The sequence below is a fragment of the Zootermopsis nevadensis genome, unplaced genomic scaffold, assembly GCF_977971745.1.
Source record: "Zootermopsis nevadensis isolate Lab colony 2312 unplaced genomic scaffold, Znev_1.0 Znev_ptg000010l, whole genome shotgun sequence".
NCBI lineage: Eukaryota > Metazoa > Arthropoda > Insecta > Blattodea > Termopsidae > Zootermopsis > Zootermopsis nevadensis.
The window spans coordinates 657,443-671,812 of NW_028259142.1; the positions used below are offsets into that span (position 1 = coordinate 657,443).

At 38.4% G+C, this 14,370-nt stretch overlaps 1 protein-coding gene across 5 annotated transcripts; it reads left to right on the plus strand.

Annotated features, from left to right (window-relative positions):
• Window positions 1–1,375: 1,375 nt before the first annotated feature.
• Window positions 1,376–14,294, plus strand: LOC110834795 (PHD finger protein 14). Of its 5 annotated transcripts, none has more exons than XM_087345985.1 (17): window positions 1,376–1,409; window positions 2,789–2,959; window positions 3,190–3,377; window positions 4,096–4,210; window positions 4,311–4,439; window positions 5,257–5,494; window positions 5,675–5,779; window positions 6,882–7,051; window positions 7,755–7,926; window positions 8,117–8,249; window positions 8,663–8,885; window positions 9,422–9,578; window positions 9,803–9,923; window positions 10,327–10,641; window positions 10,861–11,090; window positions 11,422–11,530; window positions 11,778–14,294. In XM_087345985.1, exons 1-17 carry the CDS (start codon window positions 1,391–1,393, stop codon window positions 11,796–11,798), a joined length of 2,616 nt encoding a protein of 871 aa, XP_087202111.1. In that variant the 5' UTR covers window positions 1,376–1,390; the 3' UTR covers window positions 11,799–14,294. The 5 variants fall into 5 exon arrangements, with proteins under 5 accessions (XP_087202111.1, XP_021930000.1, XP_021930001.1 ...); XM_022074308.2 differs by lacking the exon at window positions 1,376–1,409 and adding an exon at window positions 2,264–2,330; XM_022074309.2 differs by lacking the exon at window positions 1,376–1,409 and adding an exon at window positions 2,322–2,463.
• The last annotated feature ends 76 nt before the right edge of the window (window positions 14,295–14,370 follow it).

The window sequence follows — 14,370 nt, forward strand, 5'->3', positions numbered from 1 at the left end:
GCTTTCGCAGTATCTAAAAGTGTTAGAAACAGATTACTGTCTTCTGATCCAAGTACACCCAATTTTGTTCTTAGCAAAACAGAGAGTGGATTTTGAAACCACACTCCTCATTTGGTGCTCCATACCCTGTACCATATAAAAACATCCTAAAACAACCAAGCAGCTGCATCCACACCCGATTGTCCGCAGTTTCATTGCATTGCCACAGAGCTGACAAGGGACATTTTGTACTGTCCCCATTGTATGTGCTGTTCACATCTGTCTGTTGCAGGAGATATTCAGATGTACCTGGTTGTCTTCTCAGCTGAGTTTTCATATATCGTTTTAGGTGAACGCCAGTATATTTTCAGAAGAGCACAAGTATTCAAGACAAGGTAATATAATCTTTGCAGTTGATACTGACTTATTCAGTTGTGCAAGGGCTTCATAAAACATCTTATCCATTGAATAGTTTGCACCTCCTCTCTGTGATGGTGGAAGAGAATGCAGGCTTACCATTTAGTTATCTCAGTCCCTGAATACAATTTTCAAGTAGACTGTGCCTGCTTCCTTTCATAACTCTTCTCGGCATTCTTGATCATCCAGCATCTTATTTAATGCTGTACAATCTAAGAATACTACAGTAATATTTACTGATATCTGAAGTAACTTATGAACCAGTAACAAAAAACTGGTAGACATTAATTACTGTGGGCTTCATACAAGCATGAAGTGAACACATTGTCAATTTAGTGAACATTAAAATTATCCTAATTGTAATTCGCAAAGAAGTGGTAAATATTTTTGATTGCAGACCAACAGGTGAAAGGCATACTTAATCTGTAATAACTATGAGGGAGGCCAGATTCAGGTCATCGGTTTATTATTTTATGATGCACTGCCTTAATGTTATATCATTTAGGAATGTTTAAAGGTTTTGTTTTGTTTGGATGGAACATTTCATCCAAGGAGGAATTATGCACAGCCCAAAAATTTTGCTAGACTTTTATAGATACCATTTGGAATTTTCAATTACAAAATATTATCACATGAAATATCACTTGGAACACGAATGTGCGTATGAACCAAGAGTGATGTAAACATATTAGAAGTAGTGTTAAGTGATGAGCAAGAACAGAGAAAATTGAAAATCAGGACAATAGGTGACACATGTCCTTCGTAAACTATGTGTGTAGTGGAACACTGAGGTTGATGATGTCCCTGCCATAAGCATTAAAATAAGAGTGGAGCCTGGCCTCAAATATGAAACAGCTGTCATAAAATGATGGAACATTTCAGATCTGCAGTGAACCATTCATTTGGCCTTCAGTGAACAATATGATCTAGAGAAAGTGCATTGTTCCCATAGTCTGGTGACCCAACACCTCTCCTGAGAGTGGACATTTCTTTTATGTCACTTCTCTTACAAGGTAAATGCTACACATACAGCCTGCCATCTGTGGAATGCTGCTGGTGAGCGGTTATGTTTTAGCTGGTTAAGACGTATGCTATGGATCTGAGGAAGGGGGTTATGGCACTCAGGGCAAATAGTAAGTTGTGCCAGTTGTAGAATTTTGTTAGTTGCTAATTAAATGCCCAAAACAACTTGACTCCTGGCTTGTCAGAACGTAGCCCTTTGATAAGTGACATTATAAATGATCAAAGAACAGTATGATATTCAAAATGGGTTTCACATGGAGGACTAGGCAAGCACTTGATATTTAGTAAGTGTTCTGGAGGATTTATGGAACACTAGAAACTAGAGATGCTTCAGTTTTAAGAATGTGATTACGATCATGTTTACTTTATTAAAAGACTGTGTCTCTATGTAATTTATGAAGAACCTATGACTGATTAGAGGCCTAACCATTGGTATAAAATGTGCAGTTTCTGTTGTCTTAGTATTTTAGGTAGGTGTAAATTCTAAATAATGTAAATATTAATATTTTAGATTCCACAATGTCAAGTCTCACTGGGTGTGAGATATTCGTTTATAATTATTCGTAATTATACATATGCATATAAGGTACGACAATGTCCGTTTTTATAGTCTATGACTGTACAATTTTAAATTTCGCGGTTTGTAATCAATGTTATTCAATATGTGATTAAGTTTCATATTGTGTTTCTGTGTGCCCAAAATAGCAATAATGCGTAGCAGAATCAAACTATAGAAAATAGCTTGACGCAATACTTCGTTGCATAATCATAATCTGCCTGTACTTGTGGTGGAAACGTGCAATGATTTTAAGAAAATTGCATGATTTGTGTAGTAGTTGTCAGTTTTTTGGAAAGAAAAATGTCTCACGCTCGGGATGCAGATGATATAGGATTTCTTTACAAAACAATGGGTTTGTAAAGTAAAATACTAAAACAATGAAATTATCCATTGCCAAATTTTCGGCCGAAAGAAGTTATTATTGAACAACGCGGTTTTGTTGGAAAATTTCGACCTTTAAATTTTCCGTTTGCGCATGGATTTCTGTAAGTGGAAACATTTGAACGTCTTAGTGCGCACAATGCTAGTACTGTGCAGGGCTGCATGTGTAAATAGTTATACGAGACAAAATATTTAATTTTGTTTGAATAATATGAGTGGATGTATGTTGTATTGAAGTATATTAATTAATCAGAACTATTTTTATACTATTTTCTGGTGACATGATAGGTATACTAACATGAAATAATTACATAAGTAGAATTTTAAAAGCTGTTTGCCTGAAGGGAAATGCCGCTTTGTGTACTGTAAGACTTGACCGGTTAATTTTAAAAGTTATATTAATTTTGGTCTGTTATGTTTTCTTTGCAGTTGAACGAGACCCTAACAAGCGCAGGGTAAAACCTGTTGGACCAGCACACCAATCATTGCTGGATTTTGATTTAGGAGAGAGTTCAGACGACAGTGACTTTCGCATTGAAGATCATTTTGAAGAGTCTGATGATGATTCTATAGATTCAGACGATGATGGTGGAGGAAAGGGTAATTCATTGCAAGCATCACTTGTTTAAATTTATTTTAGTGGAAGAATGTAAAGACCAACAGAATTCAATGTATATCATCTGCAGGCTTTTTTTGTTAAAGTATGGCGTAGTTTTCATTCAAAGCAGGTTGGGTATTACATTTTAAAATTCATGGACTCTTTCTCCTCTACTTATTTGCGCAATACTGGCTTCTGAATATTTTATAACCAATAAATATATTCTTGTCAGATGATGTAAATGATGATGATGACGATGACGACGACGACGACGATGATGATGATGATGCAGAAGATTCAGAAGATAGTGCTGGAGAGATTCTTCCAGATGTGAAACATCCTTTGACTGTTCACCAGAACTTGACAATTGGAGATGTGATTCAGCAGGCAAAACAACGTCAAACTGAGTCAAAACATCAGGTGATTCTTTGCAGTTAGCAAATGTGTTTCTGTAGTCTGATTGTTCATTGCAGTAATGGACTACTTTATTTAAGTATTTTTTATTTTGGTTTTAGTAATGTGTTCTCTTGCCCTTTATGTTATGAGCAGGAAATTCTGTTGAGAGGGAGAACACACTTGGACTTAAGAAACAGCAAACATTTAAATTTGTGTAAAAGTAGATCTAATCCATAAATAGCAGTAAATTGTTATGGGTAATTTGGAAATGCTATTGATATAGGACTATAGTGTGTTAAGTTTTTGGGAATAGTATGGAGTGGGATAGAAGAGGAGATTTGTGATGAAGAGAGGAGTTGAGGTCTTGAAGGCAGCTCCATATAGTCCCAACTTCCCATTTGATAGATATCAGTGGCCAGCTTCTTGCTTGGTTGTTTTAACCAATCAACCCTCCCCCCTCCGTCAAAGATGCTTCATAGTCTGTTGGATAGGAGGCTGGGTAGACTCCATAGCCTTACAGGTTTAGGATGGCAAAGAGAAAAGAACTTGCCCCTGCAGCTCAGAGTTCAATCCCATTCATCAAGCCAGACGCTTTACTGACTGAGGGACTGCAGATTTCATATTTCTTTACCTTATCCTGTGACATAACTAGGAATATTTTTAGCAAAGTGTAGTAACATTTGACAAAGATAGGATGTTTGAGAGACAGAATTGTGCCTAAGTTTCGTATTTACATTTGCAGTTTGATTTGAAGGAGGCTGTGAAGGTGCTGATCTGCTGCGGCTGCTTAGGCGACAGGAGCGATGATGCAAATGAAATTGTTGAATGTGACGGTTGTGGAGTTACTGTCCACGAAGGTAAGGAAATTCACAGGTGCATTATGAGTTGAGCATCCCAAGTTTTGCGCATGCATTTCTAAGGAAGATAATGTTTCTCGATGCTCTTGTTTTTCTCAAGGTTGCTATGGAGTATCCGACACAGCAAGTGTATCGAGTACTATTTCCTCGTGTTCAACAGAACCGTGGTTTTGTGAAGCCTGTCGTGCTGGTGTCACAAATCCTGCATGTGAATTATGTCCAAATTCAGGTAACGGTACTGTCTCAGATGGGAGGTGGGGATTGAATTTTGCGTGCAGTTAATTATGTTAACAACATGAGTATTTCTGTCATTACATTTTATAAAATTTATTTCTAAGGTACATTTAGGGGCCACATACAAAGAGGTTAGATCCCCTGTTCCTTTCTGTTTATTAATGTGATTGTTTCCTGAAATATTTACAATGTTTCAGAGCTGTGATAATATTTTTTGGTGTTTATTTATATCCATGGCAGTCGTCAGATCCATCGTTATCTATTTTACATCAGTTCTGATGGTCATGACAATTGTTAGGAAAACATTGTGCTAGATGAGGGATTTTCAGCTTCCCTCCCTCCCAACTATTTTCTTTCATATAATTCAAAGAATTCAGAAGCAAGGTCTTGGCATTTATTTGTTTTTTCTTGATATAAAGAATTTTCTCTGTACATAACTGTACTTTTTAATGTGTTAAATTATTGTATGTTCTCTGTGTTTTTTGAGACGTCAGTATCAAAATGCTGCTTAAAAGTGAACATGGCTTGGGAGGATTTTATTAGTTTACTTACCTTTCTTATGTGAACAAAAGTAGGTTTGTGAGGTCACCGTGCTGATTGTGTGTCTTTCCACTTCAAACTTTTGAACCGATTGATCTATGTTACATTTGTATGAATGTAATGCCATTGGAGGACACCTGAATACTTTTAAACTTCTTACAGTCAGTTTTGACTACTTTGTGGATGCATAAATGCGAGAGATGTGAGTTTTGCTAGTGTCATGTAATTTACTTCCTTATGGGGGTATGGAATAATGTTTGTCGATCTTGTAGGCGGCATTTTCAAGGAGACGGATGTCGGAAAGTGGGTGCACTTGGTGTGCGCTCTGTATGTGCCTGGAGTTGCGTTTGGCGAAGTTGACAAACTCTCAAGCGTGACCTTGTTTGAGATGCCATACAGCAAGTGGGGCGCTAAAACTTGCTGCCTCTGCGAAGACGCGCGTTTCAGCCGCACCGGCGTCTGCATTGGGTGTGATGCCGGCATGTGTCGCACTTTCTTTCACGTGACCTGGTGGGTTTGTTTTCTCTTCTACATATGCACGTTGTACTAAACGAGAATTTGTGAACACCGACGTCACCACTCTGTGAGGATCTTGTAATTTTGTCACACTTTGATGTGCAGTAGTTTATCTGCAATACATATTTTTATGGGTGAATGGTTATGGGACATTCTACGTGTTTTATGTTACAGTGCTCAGAGGGAAGGGCTTCTGTCGGAAGCTCACTCCGAGGAAGTGGATCAGGCGGATCCGTTCTATGCACACTGCAAATTGCATACTGACAAAATGCTTATGAGGTAACAGAAGCACTGCTGTTTAGGTTTCAGCACAAAGAAATTGTCAGTTTGTAGTTGTGTTTTCCCTCATCCAAACATTTTGTGTACTCGGTGCATGCAATTAATAAACACAGCGGGGTGGTTCTAGATTCCAGGCAAGAAGTCATGGCAGTGGCATGAGAAATATTGTTTTTTGCGTTGTAAATAGGCTCTGAGAGACAATCAAAATAGCTGATATATTTGTGACAGAACAGGAATGGGTCATGACTCTTCTGCTTTGCTGATATTACAGGCTTATCGCTAGTTTCTGCTGAATTTTACATCTTCACCCAAATCTCCTTAACCAGTAGTTGATTTAAATTATGTAAGACTTGAGGTTCTCACAGCGGTGAGTATGAAGATTTCCGTCTTCTGGGTTGTTGCACTGTGTAGTCTGGTCGATGTCATCGCCCTGATGACGGAGGCAGTATGACCTCTGAAACGTTGGTTAACATCGACCAGACTACACAGCGCAACAACCCAGAAGACAGGAATCTTCATACTCATCGCCCTGATGATGGAGGCAGTATGACCTCTGAAACGTTGGTAAACATCGACCAGACTACACAGCGCAACAACCCAGAAGACAGAAATCTTCGATTTAAATTATGCTTGATGTGGAAAATGTTTATCAGTGACTTTAGAACTACATTTATTTGGACTTTTCTGAAAATGTGGAATTGCTGTGTCATTTTTCAGTGCCTATGCGTCTTGTCTCATCGTCAGTACACAGTGGATTAACCTTTGTAAAACATGCGTCTTGGCTTGCATGCAGTCCAGTTGGCGTTGCGTCACTGTACCATACTGTTAACCCCATAGTTAAAGTTAGGCTTGCAGCTGTGTAGTTCTCTGTTTTAAATCCCATATTTCCATACAGCAAAGGTTAACCAATCTGTAGGAATTGAGTGTGTTTCTAGAGCCTTGCAATTACCACGAAAATAAGAACGATACTGTAGGGAACAGCTAATGCAGGGGTATGGAAATTAATTATTTTTATTGTTAGAATTTAATTTGAGTGTCTGCGTTATAAAATTAATAAATTTAGCATTCTTCTGTTCTTTAAACATGAATTTATGATTTGCAGGAGACGACGTCGCAATTGGTTGGCTCTACAGCTGCGTACCAAACAGCGTCAGATCGAGTACCAGCAAGTAGGGCACAGCAACACAACTGAGCAGCTGCGGATCCAGCGTAAACTTGCTAAGTACCGGCAAAAGTACCTGTCGCACAAATCTTCAAGGTCCCATCCTTGGGGTAAGACGATATTACGGAGAATTCTAGCACTCGGAAGCAGTAACGTGTTTGGTATAAAATCCATAATAATGTTGTACGATGAATAAATGGGATTAACTCACGTTCATTTTTATTTAATTTGATTGCAGGGAGTAGCCAGAAGTATAAACTGAAAAATGTTTGTGGTGAAATTGATGGTCTGTAGGTAATGCCTAAGGTTTTGGGTTTGAAATGTAATCCATTGTAAGTTACACATTTTGGAATGTTTAGCAAAACTTGAAACATTTGTGAGGTGTATAAAGCCTCGTACTCAATGGTTCAGAGCTCACATAAACTAGGTTTTCTGTGACACCCATTGATGGGAGTAAACGAGATCATGCTGTGCAAAAACTTTTATGTCAGAACTTTGCTCAGTGGATCTTTGAAAGATGTGATGGAGGTTTCTTTTTGAGTAGTGTTTTTATAGAATATAAACTGCAGCCTCAGTATAGGTAATAAAATCTCGCATAGAGGTAGACATAAAGATGCCTGCTAATTCTTTATTGGATGTTGTGTTGCGTTAACAAACGTGTGAAATTTTGAAGTTACGTCGGGCAAATTTTAGAATTTATACTGGTTGAAATTATGCACAGATCACAAAATTGTATGCTGCAGTAAGGCCCTGAAATTGTGCGATGCAGCCTTACTCTCTTTGCACTTGTGCTGAGTTTGTTATTAATTTTAGTACCAACCCAGAAGATGCCACGGCTGCTGACAACAAGTGCGTCCGCATATCGGAAATTGCTGCTCAAAGCAGAGCTCATGGGCATTGACACACAGGCGCTGGAGATTCAGGAAGCACAAGTGGCAGCCCTTGTTGATGTTCGTAAGAAATGGCATATTCCTCCTGCCTTCAGGTGTGTGTGACTTTAGCTGCCTTAAAGCTGTAGTCTGCTATCCTTGTTTTATGAGAGAAGCAGATTGCTAAAGGCATATCAGATATCAAACCTGTTTTGTTTTGTATGGAAAGAGATTGATTATCAATAGAACTGTGTGTGTTTTTCCATCCTTCTTAATGGGAAGTTTAATAGTTTACTTATTTTTCAGCGTGGAATTTATCGGCTATTACTTGGATCGTAACATGAGGTTGACCTCTATGAAAGGTAAACTGGAGAATCTTCTTCAAGTGAACAACCATCTTCAAGATGAGCAGCAAATGTTGAGATTTAAATATGATCAAGTAAGTTACTGTATGAGATTTGAGGTCCTAACAGTGACGGTGAACTCGGCGTCGGTCTTCTAGATTGTGACGCCGTAGGTGGTTACTGATCTTTTGGATGTACGCTCAAATACACCTGTAAGACTACGTGGTGTCGTAACCCAGAAAACCACAATTGGCGGTTTGCGTCTTAACCACAGTGTCATAAAGTCATGGGTAAGGTAGGAGAGCTGTGGGCATTCTGAAGCTTGTGAATTTTGACAGGAGTGTTCAATTTTATATTCTTACTCCAAGTCACGTGGGCTTCCGAGCCTCTCTTTATATGGCACTAAAATATAAAATTTGTGTCAGCAGAAGCCAGTTCCTTTATTAGCTCAGATGTCACAGGTATCCTGTGTCACCAGTGAACAGTTTTTGCTCTGTTTTGTGAACAGCTGCTGAAGGAGAATGCAGACCTCAGCAGGACGAGTGTGACCTTGAAGCAAACAATTCATAAGTACCATTCTGCTATCCTGCACGTCTGTCCTTCGAAAGATCTTCCTGCCATTGATGAACTTGGTAAACCTCCACTTCGTGTACTGACTGTGTCTCCAACTGGTTCTGGGTCAAGATCTCAAAGTGGGAGACCAGAAGGACGAGTTTCTAATCAGAGATCTGGTGAGTATGTCCGAAAGAGTTCATTGTCCTTCATATACGTACATTTCAATTATTAGTTTAGGAAGTATCCATCATCTTGTCTTACTTTACAAAGTATTTGTACCTTGGTGCCTTAGTTTTTCATGCATTAAAACCTTGTATTTACATTCCCAAAATGTATGTTTTCCGTTACTCTCTAGGGTAAAGTAGGGACACTCTTAATTACCAGTAAAATGCTCAAAAATTTGTGGGAATAAATAAGACATCAGTCTATGTTTGTGTTCTCTGAGAGGTGGGGGCCCAGGTTCAGTAATTGTTGTTACAGTGACAGTACACAGATACTGCCTCCATCTTCAAGCAGGGATGAAGATGGAGGCAAGATGTTCCTTCAAAACACTGATGTCTGCCTACATGTCTACATGGTGTTATAACCTGAACGACCAACACGAACTTCTCCACTGCTGTGGGAACCTCAGTTCTTGTCCTAATTTAGTGCTTACTTGCTTACATAGTTGAGAGGTGTTGGTGTCTCTTTAATTACGAACTCTGCCCAACAGACACTGGTCCGATCCCACTCAATGAATGTGGAATTTGTCGTCAGACAAAGGACCAACACCTCCTGGCCAAGTGCGATACCTGCCACCTTTACTATCACTTGGGATGCCTAAATCCACCACTCAGTCGCATGCCCAAGAAGACGAAACTCATGGGATGGTAAGTGAACTTGACCATTAACAGTGGGATAGTTGAACAGGTGATTGAGAACTTTGTGAAGTTGTGTGTCTTCTAAACAGTTTTTGAAGTGTTTTCTTTCTTTAAGACATTTCAAATTTCAATGTTTTTTGCCCAGAATGTCACCACCACTCTAGATTATTATTGAAACTGGTAGTCTCTGGATCTTGTGCTGTTTAGGAACTTTAAGACATTTTCATTTGTAGGCAGTGTTCCGAGTGTGACAAGGAGTCATCGGGGTCAGATTTTGAGGTTGTAGACACCGAGGCCCCACGTCGTCTGCGACACAAGGAAGTTGAGAAATCTCTGTGTCCATTGACACCAAAGGTAGGCAGCTCTAACATTTACGATGCATGTCTGAACTGAGTTCGGCTAAGGAGGTGCATAAGAAATTCAATATTAATGATTACTGAAACTTTATAACCACATGCATTTGTTATCTCCATTACATAGAGTTTGGAATTTGGAGAATTTATGCAGACATTGATGAAACTTAATATAGAGTGCTTTGAATAAAATCTAACCTCAGAAAGGAACTTGGTAGTCAGTCAGGGCTGCCTTGATAGCCAAAATAAATTGACATTTTGATTTTTAAATCACGATCAGAAAAATAAGAACTGTGAGCATATGCATTTGTTATGTAGGATTTTAATATACTTAAATGAAGATTTCATTATTTTTTAAGACATTGGTCTTGTGTTAAGTTGCAAGTATAATTTATGTTGTTCAGGTCACGATCAAACCCTTAGAGCCGCAACCAGTCAGTCTTCCCAGACCAACGTTCACGATACGAGGCGCCAGTTCTCCTACAGCAACTGTAACTTTGCCTCTGTTGCTAAATTCCAATTCTGTGGCAACTACAAGCAATTCAGTAGAACATCAGGGGCAGAGGGCAAGCAAGAAGAGGCGTAGGGAGAAGCATCATCGCTACTCCCCTGACTCACAAGGCATGAGCCCTAGTAAGGAGCACAAACGCAAGCGCAAGAGGAAGAGTCTTGACATGGAGAACCCCAACCAACAAGAGACCCCCAGAATTAAGATAAAGGTACTTCTGTGATCTCTTATTGGAATTTTTATTTTACTGTGTTCATGAGTAATATTCTGAGTTTCCGCAGTACTTTGGTGTACTCAACATTTATTGCTGAGTTACATGATGGCTGTTGAAAAAGTAATAACAAGTGTTTGTACAGCATTGTGGTATATTTTATGGCCCTAATTGAAATGCTGTACTTCTTCTCTGCAGTGTTCATGAGTTCTGTTTTAGATCAAACCAATACCAATGCCATATGGGGAGGGAGTGTCATCTTCCGGTCCTCAAATGTTTGTTGCAACTTCAAGCACTGAAACGATACATTCAACTCCGTCACCTATAACGGGTAGGGCCCGGCCTAGTAGTGTGAGGATATCGTCGGGCAGCAAGAAGGTCAGGGACACAGACGTCATGACCAAGTGTGATGTGTGTAATGGACCGGGCTCCAATCAGAATCTTGTCAGGTGAGACTTTGTCACAGTACATTATTATTATTAATATGCTAGATCTGGATGTACGGAATGGATGATGTTTGAGAAAGTCAGGAGCGACAGATTATTATTTATGCCCATTTGTCAGGAGACATGGAACAGATGTGGCAGAAACATGTCTCATTCCCATATTTTTAGTCAAAGTTGCCAGATCGGAGCCATAAAAAAGGTGTACCCCTCGGCAATATCGCAGTTACGGAGAATACGCGCGTGTATCAGTTTAGCGAAGCATCATCTTCTAGGGCATTTACGTTAATATATACATGCACATGTTCTGAATTTGTAATTCACATTTGTCTGTTAGGTGTGATGAATGCATGAAGTGTTTCCATTTCACTTGTCTGGATCCCCCTGTAAAGAAGACGCCGAAAAGAAGAGGCTATTCTTGGCATTGTGCAGACTGTGACCCAACAGTAAGTACGCAGACTTTGCAATTATAAATCAAGAAGCATCTGTTCTCAGATTTTATCCATTTCTGGAGGGACATGACAACCCCATTAAATATTTTACGGTAAGATCCCTATGTAATATATAGGTACGTAGATAGTTTGTCGCGGGGTGTGGCAAGCTCTGTTGTGTTTTTCCAGTAATATAGCAAGTGTTAATGCACATTTATATAATTACTTTCGTTTATTGTTACAGTGTATTTTTTGTTTTCAGGAAACAGAATCTGACAATTAATTATGTGATTTTCGTATGTCACAAAACATCCAGGATTGGTGCTTGTAACAAGTATATCAGAGATTTTAAGACGGAAGTAACGGCAGTTCCATGTTGTAAAACCATTTTATCCTTGTCATCATTCTTCATTATCTGTGTTTGTAATTTGCGTGAAGGTCATGCAATCATTGCTGTTACCAACATGTAATTTTTTTTGAAGAGTGTATGAACAGTGTATGTGTAGTGTATCTGAAAGAGCAAGTCATGGCAGAATATAATGACCACTTCTACTGAATTTTCAATGATTATAATTGGTTTGGTCACATTACACATTTCCCAGTTGCTTGTTTCTTTAGGTTTCTGATTTCTTCACAGCTGACCCGGAGGCCTTGCAACATAGAAACAGAATAAAATCAGTTTGAGAGATAATGTCATTACTAGCTCACCTGATAGATGTCTCTCAGGCCATTTAGACATTTTAAATTGGAAATGTTTACCACACTCTTTTATTTATTGTTCGTTTATTTAACAATGCTTGTGTAGCTCAGACTGTCTAGTGTTAAGTGATGGGATGGTGAGTGAATAATGAATTGGAAGGGATGTGGAAGGAAGTGATCATGGCCTAATTTAAGGCACATCTGGCATTTGGCTGGAGGGAGTGACCGAGGTTTTTCATGATTTTCCTCAATCCCTCCAGACATATGCTGGAATAGTACCTTAAATTAGGCCATAGTTGCTTCCTTCCACATCCTTTCCAATTCATTATTCATTAATAATCCTGTCATCAACATTATATGGTGTGAGCTACTAACAGCATAATTAAGTGACTTGCAAACAAACTCTAAAAATCACATGCAGTGTGAGAAAGTATATATATCAGGCTGGTGTGTGACTTATTTGAAGTATTCCTTGTTCTGATGTTTTTTAATAAAGTATGATGCAGTTTATTTCTGCATTTATTTAAAATGGGGTTATAGTACACACCAGTCTAAACCAAAATGCAACTTGCCTGACAATGTGAAGTGTTGTAAACTATCCAACTCCAACTGATTTTTGAGATATGTACTGTGGTCAGATCAACACTGTAACTGTTTTATGCGTACGTGGGATATACAAATTTAATTATATGGGCTGTGGCTGTAACGTTTTGTGGTAGTGACACCGTGCAGGCCATCTTGATATGACACAAATATACAAAATTAAATTACAGTAGACATGATATTTAGAAACTCATATAAATTGTAGATTGCTGGAAGCAAATAAAGATATGAAGGCACAAAACAAAAACAGGATAGAAGGAGAAACAAGTGGTTGCAATTAGAATTCAAATTATGGGCGTTCCTTTAAGACATCGCTGGGTATAATTTAATGTGAAGCTTTGGCCATGGATCTATGTGTAGGGCAGTCTCTGTTGTTTGTTCCCAAATTTAAAATTGGGACAAGATCAGCCAGTAAGGTGACAGGAAAGACGAAGCATTACCATTTAGTATTAATAACTTTAAATACAACTGTTCGTTACAGATATCCGCTATACGTGAAAAGCTATTTTTAGCCATCTTCATTGAATTCGGACTATTTGTTGTAGTTATTAAAAGTTTCATGCACAATTTTTGTCATAAAATCAATATTGCACATATTTTATGTTTCTGTTTATTGCATTTTCATGTTATTTAGTAAATATTCTTAAGAAGGAAGATATGCAGTGTAGAAACATGGAAAAAAAGGTGTGCGCATGTATAATTAAAAATATTAATACTTTTGCTAAAATTAAGTAAGATGAAGTAAGTGGGGAATTTAGAATATTGCATAATGAGGAGCTGAGTGAATTGTACGGGTCACCTAGCATAGTGAGGATAGTGAAATGTAGGGGGCTTTGTTGGGCTGGATATGCAGCACACATGGAACAGGCAAGGGGTGCATACAGAATTTTGGTAGGGAATCCTTATGGAAAATGACCACTGGGCAGATCAAAAAGGAAATGGGAAGATAATGTTAAGATAGATCTTACGGAGGTGGGCTGTAAGGATGGCAACTGGATGGTGTTGGACTCAGGATCATTGCTGGTGATGGGCTTTGGTGTTGTCAGTGTTGAACCTGCAGGTTCTGATAGCAGTGAGTTAACTACTTATAACAAAGTGAATATACAGGTAGTTTTAAAATATCTCTATGTGCTTTTATGGTAAAAATTTTGAGTGAGGTTTTTTATCTTTATCAGATAGCATTAGTCTCCTGACAGTGGCTAAAAGTAGCCAAAACACATATGGTGGATTTTTAATAAATTATTGTATTTGAAGGTATTATCTTATACGATTCAACAAAATTGTGAACCGATAATAAAACATTGTAATTTTTTTGCATTTTTCTACAGAAGTAAGTTGATTGATGTATTGGAAGTCCCTTATGTTACAAACCATAGAAACATGTATGACTGAATCTTAGGAAAACATATTCATGTTATGAGTGGCTGGTAGCTTGTAAGTATTTTCATTGTACAAATAAAGGTGTTTGTGCATCATATATTTGTTGGAAAATTATGTGTAAAAAGAGAGAAAATTGTAGGATTTGAGGTTTTGTTGGTGGTGAGTCTGAAGAT

What these genes read in the sequence shown, in the direction of transcription:
- LOC110834795 (XM_022074308.2), top strand. Translation starts at nt 2,279, where the DNA reads ATGTCTCACGCTCGGGATGCAGATGATATAGGATTTCTTTACAAAACA. An exon ending in AAACTGAGTCAAAACATCAG is followed by an intron (nt 3,378 to 4,095) that starts GTGATTCTTTGC and finishes TTACATTTGCAG; the next exon opens with TTTGATTTGAAGGAGGCTGT. An exon ending in AGTTTCTAATCAGAGATCTG is followed by an intron (nt 8,886 to 9,421) that starts GTGAGTATGTCC and finishes TCTGCCCAACAG; the next exon opens with ACACTGGTCCGATCCCACTC.